At 39.4% G+C, this 19,075-nt stretch overlaps 1 protein-coding gene across 4 annotated transcripts in view; it reads right to left on the reverse strand.

The window, feature by feature from the left end:
* Window positions 1-11,550: 11,550 nt before the first annotated feature.
* The window catches only part of cadm2b (cell adhesion molecule 2b), a 180,172-nt gene continuing 172,647 nt past the window's right edge, over window positions 11,551-19,075 (reverse strand). For 3 of the 4 annotated variants that reach the window (XM_039779615.1, XM_039779598.1, XM_039779589.1), the window contains 3 exons: window positions 17,277-17,303; window positions 13,638-13,760; window positions 11,551-13,518 (listed from right to left, as the gene is read on the reverse strand). In XM_039779615.1, coding sequence (XP_039635549.1) covers window positions 13,400-13,518; window positions 13,638-13,760; window positions 17,277-17,303 — 269 coding nt within the window. In that variant the 3' untranslated portion in view covers window positions 11,551-13,399. The remainder of the gene's footprint in view (window positions 13,519-13,637; window positions 13,761-17,276; window positions 17,304-19,075) is intronic. The other variant, XM_039779607.1, reaches the window with a different exon arrangement.

Consider the following 19,075-nt stretch of genomic DNA (forward strand, 5'->3'; position numbering starts at 1 on the left):
ATCTGGCAATTCTGAGGGCCTTTCTATAGGTTTTCAGACTATCTTGCCAATCCACACGAGATTCTTCCAGTTTGGTGGAATGCCATTTACTTTCAAGTTTTCGTGAGATTTGTTTTAATTTGCGAGTTTGGGAGTTATACCAAGGTGCTAATTTCCTTTGCTTCATCGTCTTCTTTTTGAGAGGAGCGACCGAGTCTAAAGTTGTCCGTAGGCAGGCCGTAGCAGCGTCTACGAAGTTATCAATTTGGGAGGGACTAAAGTTTACATAAAGGTCCTCTGTTAGATTAAGGCACGACATTGAGTTAAGTGCTGTTGGAATATCTTCCTTAAATTTAGTTATAGCACTGTCAGATAGGCATCTAGTGTAGAAACTTTTATTTAATTTCTTATGGTCTGGTAATAAGAATTCGAAAGTCATTAAAAAATGATCTGATAATAAAGGATTCTGCGGAAATACTATTAAATCTTCAATTTTGATTCCATATTCTAGCACAAGGTCGAGGGTGTGGTTAAAACATTCTGACTGAAACCAATTGAATCTAGTAGTGAATTGAAAGCAGTACTAAGGCTATTGCTGTCATCGTCCACATGGATATTAAAATCACCTACAATAAGTACTTTGTCTGATTGAAGGACTATGCTTGATAAGAACTCAGAGAATTCAGATAAAAATTCAGAATACGGACCTGGTGGGCGGTAAACAACAACAAATATAATTGGCTGTACCGTTTTCCACGTTGGGTGTTGAAGATTAAGAACAAGGCTTTCAAACAAGTTATAATTTAGTTTAGGTTTAGGATTAATTAACAGGCTTGAGTCGAATATGGCTGCAACTCCCCCTCCTCGGCCTGAGCCTCGTGGAATTTGAGTATTATTATGACTGGGAGGAGTGGCTTCATTTAGACTAAAGTATTCATCGTGGCTCAGCCATGTTTCGGTGAGAAAAAATCAATCAATTTGGTTATCTGATATCAATTCGTTTACCAATATTGCTTTAGAAGACAGAGATCTAATGTTTAATAGTCCACATTTGATTTTCCTATTCTGTTCTGTCAGTGCAGTGGTTGTGTTAATTCCAATTAGGTTGTTGAGTATAGCACCTCTTTTGTTGTTTGTTGATGTTAATCGATCTCAGTTGGGGAACAGACACCGTGGTTATGGGATTATGAACGGGTGGTTGTTCCAAAGGAGCAGGCACAGAGGAGCACAGTCAATCATAGTTCTGAGTGTGCAAGGCGTGGTACAAATTCTCACGGAGCACCTGGTTTCCGCGTGTATTGGGATGGGTCCCATCCCTGCTGTACACAGAGCCACGTTTCCAAAACAGATTAAAATTGTCAATAAAACCTAGCCAGGTGTTAAGGGAAAGTAGCCTGCTAAAGAGGCGCGATCCGCGACCTAGAGATGGGAGTGGGCTCGAGATAAAAACCGACTTCCCAGTGCTTTTTAAATGAGAGTTGTAAACTCTTTCTTTGTGCGTTCGGATTCCTGATAGGACATGTCGTTGTGTCCACAGTGGACCACGATGCGTTTAATAGAGGTCGGGAATGAGGGTGTCAGTTCCACAACTTTAGCCAGGATGTCTGCAAGGGTTAATAGAAGTATAAAGAGGCCACCTACTGTAAGATGATTATGCTACCTGGGCACTATGAGTTTGGGCTACATGTCAATAAGATGGCTCAGCAGATAGAGGTTATGCTTGGAGTATTTGGAAATCTCTGGGGTGCTTTCCCCTTTCCTCTGCTCAGGGGTCTCAGCGACTCTAACATCATTATCCCTAAACTGCAGGGACAAGTTGGTGCAGGTGGTCAAGGTTGGGACAATGGTGGTGTTAATTTCCTTCCACTTTCCTGCCTCACAGCGTTTAATTGTTATGTGACACATTCATATTTTTACAATAAATGAAAGCGGGCAATGGGACCGTACCTAAACGGCCAAGACTCTTGGTGAGACAATTGCGTACTTTTATTGCTTGTTAAATAACTAGGGTGACATTGAGGAGCTGGATCTTGAAAGGACTGAGGGAACAAAACACATCAGAGTCAGCTTTTAAATCAATCAACTTTTATCCTACTGACAACACTTCTGGAATCTCCTGGTTTTCATCATGAAACTCATCATCCGTATTGACTTTCCTCTATTCACGCCCCTCGCTTGATGCAATGCCTATCGATCAAAACCCAAACATGTAACCTTGATTCAATGAGCCAACCTATACAGCATAATAAGCAAAATGCTGTACATTTTTGGTATGTTTCCTCCTCTAGAGCAGTGCATGATGCATAGTTCTTTTTTATGATCAAAGGCAGATATCTATGTAATCTACATATATGGGTTAGACTTAAAAAAAAAAACACTGTGCTGTGAACCTTTCCTGTTGTTTTCCCTTCTTGGCCCTTTTGGATCTCACTTTCACTTGTTTCATTATCTGTAATCATCACTCTTTTCTTTCTGGCGGCCCAACCACTTCTGGGTGATGGAAAACCCGTCGCTAACTGTGCTCTGCTTGTGATTTTTTTCCCGTGACTGTCGCCACAGACACCCAGTTCATACTGTAATACTGAAAATGTATCATCAGTGGGCCATAGGCTCAGTCGCCATCATGTTAGCTCATTTGGCGATACATAGAGACTTAATAGACATGTATTGAAATGATATTCTTTAAGATTATTATTTTAAAGTGAAGTGTTACCACTGTAGTACTCTCCACTATAGGAATACCTTTGAAGATGCAAAGTAAATAGGATTTGTAGTTGATGCAGAGTAAATAGCTTGGCAAATGACTGCAGAAATCATATCCCTTGTTCTTGAGGCCCATTTTGGCAACTCTTTGTGAAAATCATTTTTACATTAAACTTCATTCACACATGATTTACTGGTATTTTTCTTTTTTTCATCATTTCAGACAATAACCCAATTCTGTAGGTCTATTGAACTGCCGATGCATATAATTGAATTAGTTTTCAACGTCATGGTGATGTATTTCAACACAGGGGTTTCATCATGTCTTTGTATAGCTGGCACCCTTTCACAGAGCCAAGCTAATATAAATAGTATTGTTTTGGATTACTTGAAGCTGCAAACACTGAACAGAAGGTTTTGACAATTTGAATTTCCAAAACTAAGGCTTAGAAATCTTCACAGTCCTGAAAAAAAGATGTGCACCACAGTGGCTTGATCCCACATTGTTCTGTAGCTAACAGGAACAATATTTATTCTTCTTTGAGCTGGTTGCAAATAAGAGAAACTATCCGCAGTTCAAACTGTACAGACTCCTGGACAAGCATTAATCATACCCAGTCTTTTTAGATGTAGCATTTGTACTCTATACTCCTCCACAAGTTATTTTGGAGCATTGGTTGAAAACTGTGATATAAAAAATGTAGTGACATAAGCAGGTAATTATATTTATAATTAAATATAACCTCCTAACGCAGGCAATCTTGTGCACAATGTTTCACTTTATGTTTGTAAGATGCCATAAAACATGCACACATATTAAAGTTGACTGTAATTCACGCAGTGGATTGAATGTATGAGGAACGTATTCATTTATATCCACCACTTGAAGTTCAGCATTGATTTCGCTGTTAACTCTATCACAATGTCACAAGAGCTGCACAAAAGAACTCCTTTTCACAGCATATCAGTCTGTTCATTCGCTATGTGATGCATTACCATTTTCAATTTAGCCAAAGTAAACTTGATAATCAAAGCAATTAAAATCACAATCAGTTGTGTTTCCAAGTGCTACGTGGAAACTTGGCCCGGCAGCTCTTTGGGATTCTGGACCTTCTCCCCTGATGACCCCTCAAGGTGAACCCTTGTATGGCTGTCCTTCCCATGAATACTAACTATGGCTGAATTAAACATTTTCACTCTTCTCACTACTATTTAATCAGTTGTCTTACGGAGCTGTCTCTCTGGAGTAATCCCTGAGGCTCACCATCACGCTGACTGGCTGGCATCGTAAAGACCACTGGCATGCTACTCTGGAAGTATTCAAGCTTTAGCAATCCCACTGGTCCTTCCCTCTCCTTTTCTATGCATTGTTTAACAGCTACAACCCTATAAATCAAGATAAGTCCTTCATATGTCACCCGTTGGCCAATTCTCACGTATGGTTTATCTTTGCAACGTGCTTTAATACAGATTAATATTGATGATATTTTCATGTTTGAAATCAAACATGTAAAACTGACTGTTGGGGTAAATATGCCCTGCAGTATATAGCCTGCCAGAAATGCATTATGTGAGAAAGAGAAACTCACCTGTACAGCTACATTCCTAAACTAACCATTGGTGCATTTTTGGGGTAACCTAATAGCTCACCCATTAAGAGCGTGCGCCCCATGTAGTCCTTTGCAGCGGCCCAGGGTTGGAATCCGACCTGCGGCCCTTTGCTGCGTAACATCTCTAGCACCTTCCCTGTCACTACAAATAAAGGGAAAAAGCCCCCCCAAAAAAATTATCTTAAAAAAAACCAACAACCATAGGTGCATTTTTTAAGCAACAAATGGTGTCTCTGCTCTAAACCAACTGTGTGCCTTTAGCGCCCAATTTTGAGCCCTCTGAGAATCATTCAATACTTACAGAGCTACTGGTTATGACTACCTTCTACACCATTTTTGAACAGCGAGTGTAGAGGCAAGCCCAAGCTTTAAGCCCCTGAGGTGCTGTTCCACAGGTAGAGTAATTGACGCCCTTTTTACCTTTTTGATCAATGAAAGTCCAAGTCATATTTGCAGCTAAAACCTTTGGTTCCATTTCCATGAGATCTTAGTTGGGTTTCCAGACAAATCACTGCTTGTGTGTATGCCTGTGTGATGTTGTGGTGTGCGTGTGTTCGTGTGTTCGTGTGTTCGTGTGTTCGTGTGTTCGTGTGTTCGTGTGTGCGTGTGTGCGTGTGTGCGTGTGGACAAAAACTGTATGTGCTTCCGGGTTGCACCCGAGGAACCAAAGATTGATTTATTTAAGGGCACTTAAATTGGCTCTTACAGCGAGGTTGATGATGGTTGTGCGCAATTTTGTTGAACTTGAGAAACCTTGACTTAATAATGGAATATTTGATGTAAAATACAATAGATACTGAAATGGAGGAAATGAAATTTTAAAGCAATAAACACAAGCATCATTTGCAAGATGAATTGTGCACATGTGATATGTATGTGTAAGTGATTATTGATGCAATAGATAAAAGTGCAGTGCAAACAACAGCATCGTGCCAAAGCATATGTTGTGCTACTGACGCTATTTTACACCAGGGGCAAGTAAACCTAATGTGGTCCTATGCCATTACTAAAAGTACTGAAAAAAAGAAGAGCTATCCAGCGGAGGGGGGAGAGGGGGACCTTGATGATAATGAGACTGATGCCAACGCCTGATGTCCGCCCACATCCAGACAGCTGGCATCCTGCAGGCACAGCAGTTTGTCAGAACCTTTTCAATACACCGTTTACACATTATTATTCTGTTTGCACTGGAGAGTGTTTGTTATTTGAAAATTAAATTTCTATAATAGAATACACGGGAGAAAGAACATTATGTTATGTTCATTAAATATGTAGTTATCATTGTTTTTTTTTAATTATTATTCCTTAAATACTGTTCACTTTCCTCACTACTAACATTGTTTGGACACCATCCAGTTGTTGGCAGCACAGTCATCTTTAATCACAAACCTGCTTCTAACTACAGTAATGAAGCAATGTTACGAATGAATGAACATGAATGAACAGTTATGAATGTTTGAACTACAATTTTCAGACACATGACATCTTGGAGACACTGAGGTTTTCCAACAGTACGTACAACAAAAGTGAGCCATAGTTGCTTCTGGTAAAATGTGACAATGAGCTTGTGGAACACCATCTTTCCCAAAAATATACTGGCATTCATTAACTGGCTAATTATCCATTTAGCCACTAGCACGTCTTTTCCACGTTCAACATGTTATTTCCTGTGTGAACATACATCATCATTAGCTGGATATGGCAGACCCACCTAGGATGAATGGAAACTAGAATTTAAAAAACTTACAGAACTTTATTAGATTTAATGGCTACGAAAACACCACCGGTAAAAAGCATTGAAATTATATTTATTGAAATGCATTGAACATTTTCTGGTACAAGATATAAATCCTCCACACCAAACTCTCCATCTACAACAAACAATACAACAACATAATACCACAATATATTTGAATAAAATAACAATAATTTCACAAATAATCACAAGTCAGCTTTATAATGACAGAATATTCTTTGTTGACCAGAATTTATCTAATCAATTTTTAAAAGACTTAGCTGAAGGAGCCAGCAATACTGTACATCCTCTGGAAGCTGTTCCGTGCTATTCCAGCACAAAGTGTGAAGAAGTTTTTTTCTATTTTCAGAGAAACATTTTAGTAGCAGTAATGTCTTATGATAGTTTTTAAAGATCCATACTTAAATAAAAGTGCAGCGCTGTCTTTTTCGATCTAGAGAAACTCTGAAGAAAATCTGTTCAAATCAAACTTATGCTAAGAGTTGTCATTTTATTGGAGGAACATTATTCTCCCACTCACTAATATTCTAACTTTAATTAAGTCTCTGGTGAGTTCCTTGGAAGAATCTCAAGTGCTCAAATCCAAACAGATGGCGCTCTATTTATTGCATACCTTATGCCACAGGTACTAGCCCAAAAGACTACCCAAGATAAGGCTCCCCTTTATGTACTCTCCTGGGTCTGTGCAATTCAAAATTCAGCCAAACAATATACAAAAGTTTGTTTTAATTAGATCTAAAAATACAATATAGAATAAATCAAATGGCAGACAGACAATCCCAGGGCAGGCTATTTCAAGATGCACCACAGAGAATGTGAGTCAGTGTGGATGAATGAGTTTAAAATACAGTGGGTAGCCCTGTTTCAGTCATCAATCCACGGGCCTGCATGTGGCCTGATTCGAACAGCGGAGCCGCTGCCTCACAAAGTGGAAGCCCTCATGCAGCAAACAAGGGAATTGTATCTGACTGTACACATTCATCTGACTAATGGCATGGTGATGCATCCAAGGGGATACACAAGCTCATGTTCTTTGTTCCAGATCATTTGACTCCTTCTAACTTCCACTCTGCCCTGTCACAAGTGGAAGTGTGAGTGATCTGTTTAATCTCATCAAATATGATTAGGCAAAACACATCTCATGAAATGATCCTACAGCCCTCTGATTCAGCAGCAATACAGATGGTGTGTGAATGTTGCAGCTTAAAGTCACACTAGGCTACAGAAGGCTCAGCTGTGATCCACCTTTATTAGCTTTACAATGTAAAGAATTGAAATGTGCTGTTTTGAACATACACTCAGCGGCCCCTTTAATAGGTACACCTGTTCAACTGTTAATCTCGCATTGACGTTCCTCCACAGCGCTGTGGAGGAAGGTCTGGCTTGTCCACATAACAATCCGGGGTTGGGAGAAAAACATGCTCTGGTTTATTGGCATTTCTTTAAACCAATCACGATCGTCATGGGCGGCGCTAACCCCCGGACACAATGATGGTGCCTCTGCAAAACAGCCTCGGGAAGGAACTTGTTTTGGTGGAACATGTGTACGTTCAAAGGTTGTTTTAGTCGTGCAACAGAAAACTCAGATTGGACAGATGGTCTAGCTAGCTGTCTGGATTTAGTTAACCATAGTCCTCAGAAATCAGCCAGAGTTTAGAACGCCAACACAAAGGAAGCAGAAGGTGACGGACTATGAGGGACATCCAGCGCAATTTTCTGCGGCACCGGAGCAATCCCGAAGTGAAACGTCGTTGATATAGACTAACTGTTAGTTAACGCAAATATCATGTAAGGCAATCACATGGCAGAAATTCAATGCATTTAGGGCATGTAGAAATAGTCAAGATGATCTGCTGAAGCTTAAACTGAGCATCAGAAAGGGGAATAAAGGTGATTTATGTGACTTTGAACGTGGCATGGTTGTTGGTGTCGGACGGTCTGGTTTGAGTATTTCAGAAACTGCTGATCTACTGGGATTTGCACGCACAACCATCTCTACGGTTTACAGAGAATGGCCTGATAGAAAAGAAATATCCAGTGACCACTCCCTGAACTTCCAGCAGGATAACACGCCATGGCGCCACAAAGCTCAAATCATCTCAAACTGGTTCCTTGAACATGACGATGAGTTCACTGCACTCAAATGGCCTCCACAGTCACCAGATCTCAATCCAATAGAGCACCTCTGGGATGTGGTGGAATCTGCACCAAATCAGTCAAAATGGACCAAAAAAATCTCTGAGGAATGTTCCCAGCACCTTGTTGAATCTATGCCACTAAAAATCTTAAAGCAGTTCTGAAGGCAAAAGGGGGTCCAACCTTGAACAAGCGAGGTGTACCTAATAAAGTGGCCGGTGAGTGTATATAAAAGTAAGAAAACATTCAACTGATCAAGCTGTGGGTATTTTGACAATTCCCTGATGTTCAAGGAGTGTACCTGCAATGCTAGTTGGCATTACCATGAGATTTATTCTGCAACGACTCTTTTCAAAGGTAGCACCAGTGCTGTCAACATAGCATTATTATTCTACCCACTGCCCCATTAGAATGAGCTGTCAATCAAAGACAAAACCATTTACACAAACAATGCAACCCCGGGCTTCTAAGGGCAACGATAACAGACTCCCAAAACAAAGTCCTGAAAATGAAAAGGAGGATATTGAAAAATTGTGAATTTCATCTCTCGTCTGCTCTTTGCACCTCACCTTTGGGTGCAGAGCAATGATTACACATAAACTCTTCCTAAATATTTGTCCTGCCTGGCAGGCAATATGAAAGATGACACAATATTAATGGAATAAAAAGAACATAGCTGGATAGATATTTTTTTTTTTTCCAGTTGGGAATGTTGTGATTATTGTTGACAGAAAATACAGTGAAGACTTAAGGTTTAGATAAATCATTGGGGTACTTCACAGTGTCACTAATACCTATTAAATCTGTAATTAAAATCCAGAGGACAAACATGTCTTCATAGCTTATGTTTAGCATACTGCATTTGCCTCACAATCCCACTCCATCTTTAAAATCCTTTTATCCTTTTACTTCCTCAGCAAATCGCCTAGTGAATTACACATGGCAATTGACATGCTCGGATAGTGAAAACAAGTGGAATTACTGTTATTTCTGCACAAAACCACGTGCTGTTAATCTTAAAGAAGGACCATTATTTGTATCTTTTTATGCCAAGTCTTGCAATGGCTCTTCCAGTTGTCACTAATCTACAGCAAAACTGTGGGATGAAACAGAAAAACTGTGTTGATAACAGCCTGGCCCAAGTTACTGTAAAATAAGAAACATTTCTTCAGTCTTCATGTGGAGACTAGAAAAAAGGCAAACGCTCATGAAGTACCACACCCAGTCTGACTATTTAATTGTACAGGACAGGAGCCACAACTGCAAGGACTATTAGTTATAGAATTCATGTTCAACATTGCTAAATCAGAATTGTGCTGTAGAACTAATATGATAAAGTGTAATAATGTTTTTTTTTTTTTTTTAAGATATCAATTTGTCTCTGAAGGATTTTGTCAGAGACTGAGAGTCTGTTCTGCTATGATAAGAGCTTATTGTGAGCTGGAGGACTGATATGGACCATGCCTACAGGATACAGTGGGGATCAGTTTCTTCAGTTCAGTAAGACTTACAAGGCCTCCTAAGAGGTCATGCTGTGATACTTACATTGCCCAGGGTACGGTTCTCACATTTCAAGGGTAAAGAGAAAATCTATTTTCCAACTCACTATTTACGATTGCACATGAATGTTGCTCTCCTCCACATCCAATTACTAAATTATGATGGATTTTTAGCATTATTTTCTGCCAGACATTATTCAAGACAGTCTATCTCAATTTACATAGCTTAACGAAGCACTTAGGTTTTAATAACGCCAAGGAGTGGGATAGTGGGAGCTGATGTTTATTTGAACTGGCTGGGCTTTTGGTGGTAATGATTATGAAGTGAGCATTGGGAAGCATCTCTGTGTGAGGAGGGGGGTGGGAGGGGGGGAGCGTTGTGTGGAGCAGGCAGATGGCTGGCTGGACAGTGTGTTGATAATGGCAACATTAGTCTGCTGGGGAAGCAACATTATGCTCAAGGTCAATGGGAGCTGAAGAATAGAGGATCCTAATGACACGGGCTCCGTGTCCTGGAACCAGATCTCCCTTTAAGGATGTCGAGATATTTAATATGAGCTCAGTAATCGGCACAAGGCTATTATATCCATCCTCAAATTTCAAAAAAACTCCATCTGTGTCACTGAAGCAGCAATAATGGACCATAAAAGGTGCTTCCTTTTTCATTCTAAATTGGTAGGGTTTATTGCACGTGTAGTATTCAGATTACTGTTAAATGGAAGATACTATAATCAAAATTTGCTTTAGTCAAATGTTTAGTTTTTATAATGCTCGTATCCAGACCGTTACACTTTATGTCCATACATATGGCCCTGTGGGTATAATGCACATTTGCTCACCATGTTTTTTTTGGAATACTAGGATTTTGAATCCTCCCATATGTCCCTCATATATTCACAGTCTTTTTATAAGCACACTTCTGTTTTATGTTGTATAGACTGCATTTTGAAGCATACTAATCCCCATCTATAGAACATATTAATCCTGTAGCAATCCTTATTTCCAGTAATTAGGTAGACTAGGAATGCTAATAGGCCTACCTGTATCAATTCATCAGTGATCCATACTCGGTTTTCTATATTTCACACAATTACAAAGGCAACACCGGCAGATATTTGAACTCCCCAATTGTATCCAGTCTATTTTACGGTTTCACTCTTTATTTTTTTCTTATTTTGTCATCTATTTAGCACATTTAGGACATTTATTCCTTTTGTCTTTTTTCCTGTTAGATGCTACTATTTGCTACTTCAATGATCTAATTTCCCCTGAGGGATCACTAAAGTTTCATCTTGAGTGTTATCATTTCACTTCAAATTAAAGCAATCAGCTGCATCCGAACATCCTGACCATAAAGTCAAATCACAAGTGGTTTGCCTTCAGTTTTCCTCTCCCAGCCTACTTCCTCTCTTAAGTTTTTTATTGAAAACAAGGGCAACAGCCTGCTGCTTTGACATCTGCGGGTAGTTTCATGAAGCCACTTCAAGCACATCGAACTCGGCTCCAGTGACACGGGGGAGGAATTCAGGGAGACTCAAGTCTTCCTTTTGTCACCCTGTATTAACGCACAAATCATGAGCGGAGCTGAGTGCCTCTCTGGCAATCTTCCTGAGGAGCTTCATGGTTTTTTAATTCTTCAACACTTTGCATATATTATTAATACTAAAGGCTAGGTAATACTCAACAGTTGCATGGAATAACAATAACAGTGCAGCTTTGGTCATTGCGCTGTCCATCAATATGCTCCCTTTTGTAGAACTGTCGAGCTGCAGACTGATATTGTGATTGTGGGTAATGGTGCCTTAATTCACGAGCTAAAAGCATTACCTTGGTTGCATTTCAAAGTACAAACCTAGTCACAACAAAATGGCAGTTTTCAAGTTGTTCATATTTTAATCCGCACTTAGTCTCTCTTTTTTCTTTTCTCTCTTTTTTTTTTTACAGTGGCAAAGTTGAAAAATGAATATTCAATACTGAGAAAAAAGCAAACCTCACACATCCCCCATAAAAAGCAAATTAATTACAGCGATTAAAACTTTGTACAAAATGAGTTATTTATAGCATCATACTGAACTAACAAAATAACATGTATGAGCATTGGCAATGTGGTTCAATGTCTTTGATACAGTGACTATATACAGTGAGGGCATGTCTGATTCACCAATGCCTCAACATGTCATTAGTACTGTTTGCAGCAAACTCAAAGGCCATAACGGTGATCCTTGTATTGTTTTTTTTATGATAAGTGACAGAATTAAAAAATGGATAGGTTAATGTCAGACAACTACTTTAGTAATAACAGCAATAATATCAATCAATATAGTATTATATAATAAATGTCAATCAATCATAATAATAAATACATATATTTTGACCAGTTTTTTTTCTTCATTTTTTTTTTTTTTGACATTTTAAGCAATTTATTAGAATCCCTGTTTGAAAAAATCTTCAAAAATGTGAAAAGGATCTCATCAAAGTGATGGGAACAGATAAGACCTGAAATGAAAAGCTAAAACCAGTGTTTTATCTTTGACTAAAATTGAATACTTACACAATATTTACATGCCGCCTGGCAAAAAACAACCTCTCATTAGATAAATGGAAAACAAATATAAGACTTGTGGAATACTTTAAATAATGCATATTCTAATATACACATTGTAATATGTCAGGGATCCCAAGATTCAACAGTATTGTTCACCAATATTCACGTTAGCAAAGTATTTTACAGCAATATCCACACATTGAGCATAGTTGTTCAATAAAATTCAACATGAATAATGAACCCCCGGAAGGTTCCACTCACTCAGTTTGGACCTTACATCAAATCGCCAACCAAAATGAAAGTTCCTCATCCATGACGTTAACTGCAAGTGTACTGAAATCTTCATCACGTGTCTGACACCATCTCTCTATCTAGAATCATATTGAATCCTGAGACAAGAAACGGTTGATGTGTTTTCCCTTCCGTGTTAGTCCTCAGACTTTGTGCTTTTAATTTTCTAACTTGTTCTCTGTTGGTACAAATCAAAAGCATGGGCAAAAACTGAAAGTACCGTAAATCAATGCAGAAATATACAGACAGTGCTGAGAGGGACTTGATTTCATCTAGAGACAATCACACAGATTGTGCTTCAGTTATATTTTGTTTTGTCAAAGTGTCTGGTCAGTTTTATGACTTTTTTTTGAATGTATACAGTATGGCTGTGGTGGGGTAAGCTCCAGGCAACATCCAAAACCACTATTTAATCCTGTTTGTTTGATAAAATTTATGTATTTTACATATTCTGCTCTTAGCGCAAAACATTTCAGAAAGCTAAGACTTGACTCAAACTTCCATTGAAGCCCATTTCTTGTTGCTTCAGAATAATAAAAAAAAAAATTTGCAAAAAGTTGTACAACAGATACAGTAAGATGGTAGAGAAAAAAAGCTAATGCAAGCGATGAAAGAAATGCAGAAAAAGAAAGCATTTAGGCACCGTAAAACTGAAACGAAAACAATCCAATTGTACATGGTTTACATCGGTTACAAAAGGAGAATTGTCAGCGAAGGCTTCGAAAAACAAGCATATCCCAGCATGAGCTTTCTGGAGAAGACAAAAGAATAATAAGTAAAGTAAAACAGCACATGTTGTGATGCCGAGGCAGCTTAAAATTGCATGTCTGCTGTCAAAAATTGTCATGAAACGGAAAAAAAGGAAAAGAGTAATAGAAGTCTAAATGAAGTACTCTTTCTTTTCCTCTGCATGGACATGGTTTCCCTCAGCATTGATGATGGCTGTGTCTGCGTCTGGGGCATCCTCTGCTCCTTTGGCCTCGTGTGTTAGGTACGTCCCTGTGGACACACAGAGCCATACAGCCAGTTATCCACCCGCTGAAACACACTACACATTCATACATTTACTCCAAGCAAGACAAAATTTTATTCAAGGGAGCTCAAGTGACCTCTTTTACCTTTATGTCTGGCCAGATATCGTCCAAGAACTATTATCAGACACAATGTGATGAAGACCACGACTGCAACAACACCGCCGATTAAAGCGTGGTCAGGTCCATGTTGTCCTAAAGCATTAGGATCTGACACGAGACACAGACAGAGAGAAATGGAGGGAGAAGTGGAGCGACAAAATGAACACCTGCAAGATGTTTCGCCACTGTCTAATGCAGGTTTAGACCTAGGGCTGCACAATATATATATATATATTTTTTTTTATCGTCGTGTGATATCAACTGACGCAATAAACACATCGCGAAAGGCTGCGACGCATCGTGAAAGACGTGTTGTGTTAGTTAAAAGTCAAGTCAGTGACTTTTTTGTTTGTGGCGCCTTTTAAATAAAATTCAACAATCAATTTGTTAAATAAAAGAATGTTGGGAAATGATTTCCTTTTATTTGTTTTAAATTCAACAAGCAATCTGTTGTATTTTAGCCGAATACTGAAATCAGCAGAAAGGCGGAACTGAGTACACTTCAATATCTGTTTATTTATCGCAAGTAATAGCATTATTGTGATATAAGACATTATCACATATCAAATATTTTCCTCATATTGTGCAGCCCTATTTAAGACCTTTATTAAAAAGCAATGAAAATAAATATATCTTTTTTTTTTTTACTCCTGCAAGTAACCTGAACAAATCCAGATGTAGCTTTAACACTTTAACACACACGAACAAAGCACAACAGTCCCAAATGAGCTCCTGTCATAGTTGGAGCAACCTGACATCGCTGCTTTGAAGTGCTTGGATTGCGGTATAAAGGATGTACTCATAGGAAATACCACAATTCTCTGCACAATTCAAAAATGTGGAATTAGCCACAGAGAAAACTGAAGTGTAGCTCTGAGTGATATTTAAGTTTTCTTTCGCCAAAGCCTCTACACATGCTATCTGTTGTGTTTTCCCCTTGCTCACTGCCACATTCTGTTGCTGAGGACCAGGTTTTTTTTTTTAAAACAAGTATTATTTAACATGAGGCGTCCTCCGGGCAGAGAGCGAGCTGAAGGTTTCCCAGGCAGGAGCGTGCCTTTGTGTCTGTCCCGTAATAAACTGTAAGTGGCTGTGTCTTTACTGTGCACCTTGTGTGCTCTCATTATCTCAAGCTGATGAATGGCTATGGCTTGTGCTCAGTTTTGCAAAGTGACCCTGGGTAATGACGGCGGAGATGTACCTACAATGTTCGCTATACTCCTCTGTTAATGAAATGCAACCCTCATTTCCCTGCACCCAGTGTGGGACGTTAAAAATAAAAAGAGATGGCATTGTGAAAACATGCAGTTTGTTTAACTCCATGCAGGATAGAACCACCACGACTGTTTTATCAAGGACTCACAAGCAGGCACTTCACTTTGAAGCAATAACTGTTTTGGTACAACAGTTGAATTAACTTAATTTTGGTTGCATGTCGATGGATATAATGATCTGTACGGGTGACTCCGCTGTCAACAAGGGGCATAAGCAATTTTCATATCACACTCGGCTGAAGCACACTGCTCGCAGGAATGAGACAAGCTGAACTGCTCTTGCTGCACTGCAGCTGAATGTGTCATCTCAACACATCTTATTAAATATGCTTTCATCTTAAAGTGTGACAAAATGAGTATTTAAACCAGAGTTTTCAGCTTGTTTACTTCAGATCTAAATGCACTGATTACGTGTATGTCAATTCTGGGAAAAACTGCAGAGAGGCAACATTTTAAATCAAGATGGTTGCAAAAATTAGAACAACTTATTTTAAAACACTAAGATTACATTAAAGAAGCTACGCACACTGTCACAAAAGGAAAACTACAGACATTTCAGCAGCACACAGGGACATCAATGACTCCATTTGCCATATTTTGTCTTATCTGGTGCAATATGTAATATATTTACAGTATTTAATCAAAAAATGACCACAATGTGTCATCAGATATTATGGAAACATGCTAAGCGGAAATACTATGTTTTCTGACAACAATGCTAAAGCCCGTAATTTCTCCTTTTGAAATGTCCTTTCCGTGATGGAATGTCTGTTTGTGTTTTGGCCTGTGTGTTGGTATCAACTGCCTATTTTGACAGCCGGGCCAGGTTGCCAGATATATCTGTAAAAACACAACTCCTGACTGGTGCTAGCGCTGCCATGCTGATACACGCTAACTGCTAACGTAGGATCCATGCGTTATTATGGAACCCACGCAACTTTGAAGCAAGAACCACCATTCAATAGCATTCACACACTACTATTGGACAGGCGTCCATGCTTACGCAAGGTAACGTAACCCGATTTGTTCAGGTTCTATCCCCTGACCAATCGGCTATCCTGACCTTAACCACTCGAGGTCAATGCCTAACCCCAACCAATCGAGCTGCTATTGAAGGGCGGGACTTGCCTAGAAGTTACGTGGGATCCATAATAACGCAGGATCCATGACATATGCCAGAAAAGTTTGACTTCCTCAAAATGAAAACATGCAATTTAACTTTGGCAAAACATCCCGTAGCCTGAATAGTTGGATTGGGACACAGTGATCTCTACAGGTCGCTTTTGTATGGTCACAATGTATGTAACGTTATGTTGTGTTATTGTAAATAACGTTACCATCGCCAGCTTCAACTTTATGATATGTTGGACAGTAAGATGATTCCCACTTTCTTACAAACTGGCATGCAACCATAAAGTGTAATGTTCTTACTGTACAGTGTATGGACAAGCTGTATAACGGGTCTGGAAGTAGTAGTACCGACAATCTCCCCCCCCCTGCCGAAATTGTTCCCCCGCTTCTGTTCAGCGGGTGTAGCCGACAGACAGTGACTGTGCCCTGGGTACAGACGACCGTGAGGTTGCGGTCTTTTGAGCGGCTGTTGCAGTGACGTTAAGCCTAGAAAAGGTGACGGTCAGCCGGGTAAAGAGCTCCTCGAGAGCACAGGCTTTATAACCGTCAACACAGCAGCATCTAACAACTCCGCTGCGCTGTGGAGTAATGTCTGGCAATGCGAGACTAGCATCAAGCTAACATTGACATTGAGACAACATGAACTGGGAATCTTGTTTCTATCATGCTTCCATTCAGTCTGGTGTAGACACAACCCTAAGTTTTAAACCTTATAATATATATATATATATATATTATATATCTCACAAATAAATACAATGTCAAACTAAATTGCTACAACCACATGCTGTGCACAAAGATTAAATCACAAACGTACCCAGAACAGTATGGCTAACAGAAATATTTTTTATGTGATCTGTGAAAGATAAAGAGTTCTGCAAAGAACCTTGGATGTCCCTTCCATTTCTACGTAATATCTTGATCTGAAATTGAAAATTTACACACTGGCACAGATACAATCTCCAGCCCAGCGCCACTCAGATAGAGCCGTCTATTTCATTGTGTGGAGGCAAACCAAATCAGAAACATATTGTGTGATAACTTATGCAGCCTGTGACATGGCTGGAGAGAAAGCGGCTGGCGTCAGCAGAGTGAGCATCCATGCATGGTGATGGTTTGGCTCATGCTGTGTGGAGGCTGTGATGTGTCCTGACCCAGGTCCAGATCCAGCACCACACTGTAAATCTGGCTTGCAATGATCGTCTAGTGGGATATTTACCTGTTGTAGGCCCTGGAAAGTCTTTGGCTGTTGCCATGGTTGCAGACAGCGACAGCAGTAAGGGAAGACGAGGGGAACAACACCGTGATAAAAAAAGGTGACCACAAAGTTCGTAGGAAACATGAACAATCAGCATGGTCTGTTTTTCTGAGGTTTCACTTTGTCAGCGTGCAGAAGTGACGGAAAGCGAAGCTTGCTGTCACAGCCAAATGCATGCGTAACTGGAGTTACTGGAAACGGTCACTGGGAGAGCAGCACAAGATACATCGACAAGGACGAGGTGAAGATCAAAGGCGTACAGACAGAGGTTTTTGGTGTGTAATTGGCTAGGTAACATAGCCTACTTGAGGCTACAAATAAACATTTGTATTTAAATGTATGTACTGAATGCTTTGAGCATCACAATTGAACTCCCCTTCATCACCATTGCTTTAGGGTGGAAGCATGGATATTAGATTATCTCAAAACCTGGGCAAATAAAACGGTAACACTTTACTTGAAGATATCTACATAAGAGTGACATGACACTGTCATGAACACATGACACTGTCATGAACCCTAACTCTAACCCTAACTTGTGATGACAAAAACCGAATGACACTTACTAAAAGAAGCGTTAGGTCATAAACGTTTATGACTTATTTATAATGGTTATGACACGTTCATGACAGTATCATATCACTCTTATGTAGATACCTTCAAGTAAAGTGTAACCAATAAAACCCAAACTATCTGCATGCCTACAACACAAGAGGTAAATGAGAAAATGTGTTTTTTGTACTTTGTGTGGGCCGACCCTTTAATATTGAGAGCAACCTATCCCTTAAGGACTTTTCATTTACTTTAAAACGTTCAGGTATCAGGTCACCAGCACCTGAGTTTTCATCAACAGAAATCGGGCAGTCTATGATGAAGGATAGGTAAAAGTATAAAAACATAGCCAAATGGCAAAGTTGCCCAGAAAAGTTAAACCACAGCTATTAGAAGGCATGTCCTTAAAGTTTAAAGGTACCCGTGGAGTTTTTTTTATACCATTATTAGTGCAATGGAGCATGGTTATTTTATGAGTGGACTCGTTTTGTATGCATGTGCACATGGTTAACGCAATACATATTCCTGTCAGTTTCAAACTATTCTGCTGAAGGCAGTCAGTATGACTGCAAGCTAGTAAACAGGGGTGTAAACAATACACTATTTCAAATATTAAAACAAAATTGGCTTCTTGAGTATTTTATGAGGAGGGAAATGCATTCAACATGTTTGCTAGACCTCAAGGATACACGATAATGCGTTTTGGTGAGAATCACTGAATATTAATATAACTTTTGTTTATATACAGCAAAACTCCACTTTAAAGGTCCTATGACATGCTGCTTTTGGATGCTTTTATATAGGCCTTAGTGGTCCCCTAATACTGTATCTGAAGTCTCTTTTATATAGGCCTTAGTGGTCCCCTAATACTGTATCTGAAGTCTCTTTTATATAGACCTTAGTGGTCCCCTAATACTGTATCTGAAGTCTCTTTTATATAGACCTTAGTGGTCCCCTAATACTGTATCTGAAGTCTCTTTTATATAGGCCTTAGTGGTCCCCTAATACTGTATCTGAAGTCTCTTTTATATAGACCTTAGTGGTCCCCTAATACTGTATCTGAAGTCTCTTTTATATAGACCTTAGTGGTCCCCTAATACTGTATCTGAAGTCTCTTTTATATAGGCCTTAGTGGTCCCCTAATACTGTATCTGAAGTCTCTTTTATATAGACCTTAGTGGTCCCCTAATACTGTATCTGAAGTCTCT

This window comes from Perca fluviatilis, chromosome 2 (genome assembly GCF_010015445.1).
Source record: "Perca fluviatilis chromosome 2, GENO_Pfluv_1.0, whole genome shotgun sequence".
Classification (NCBI taxonomy): Eukaryota; Metazoa; Chordata; class Actinopteri; order Perciformes; family Percidae; genus Perca; species Perca fluviatilis.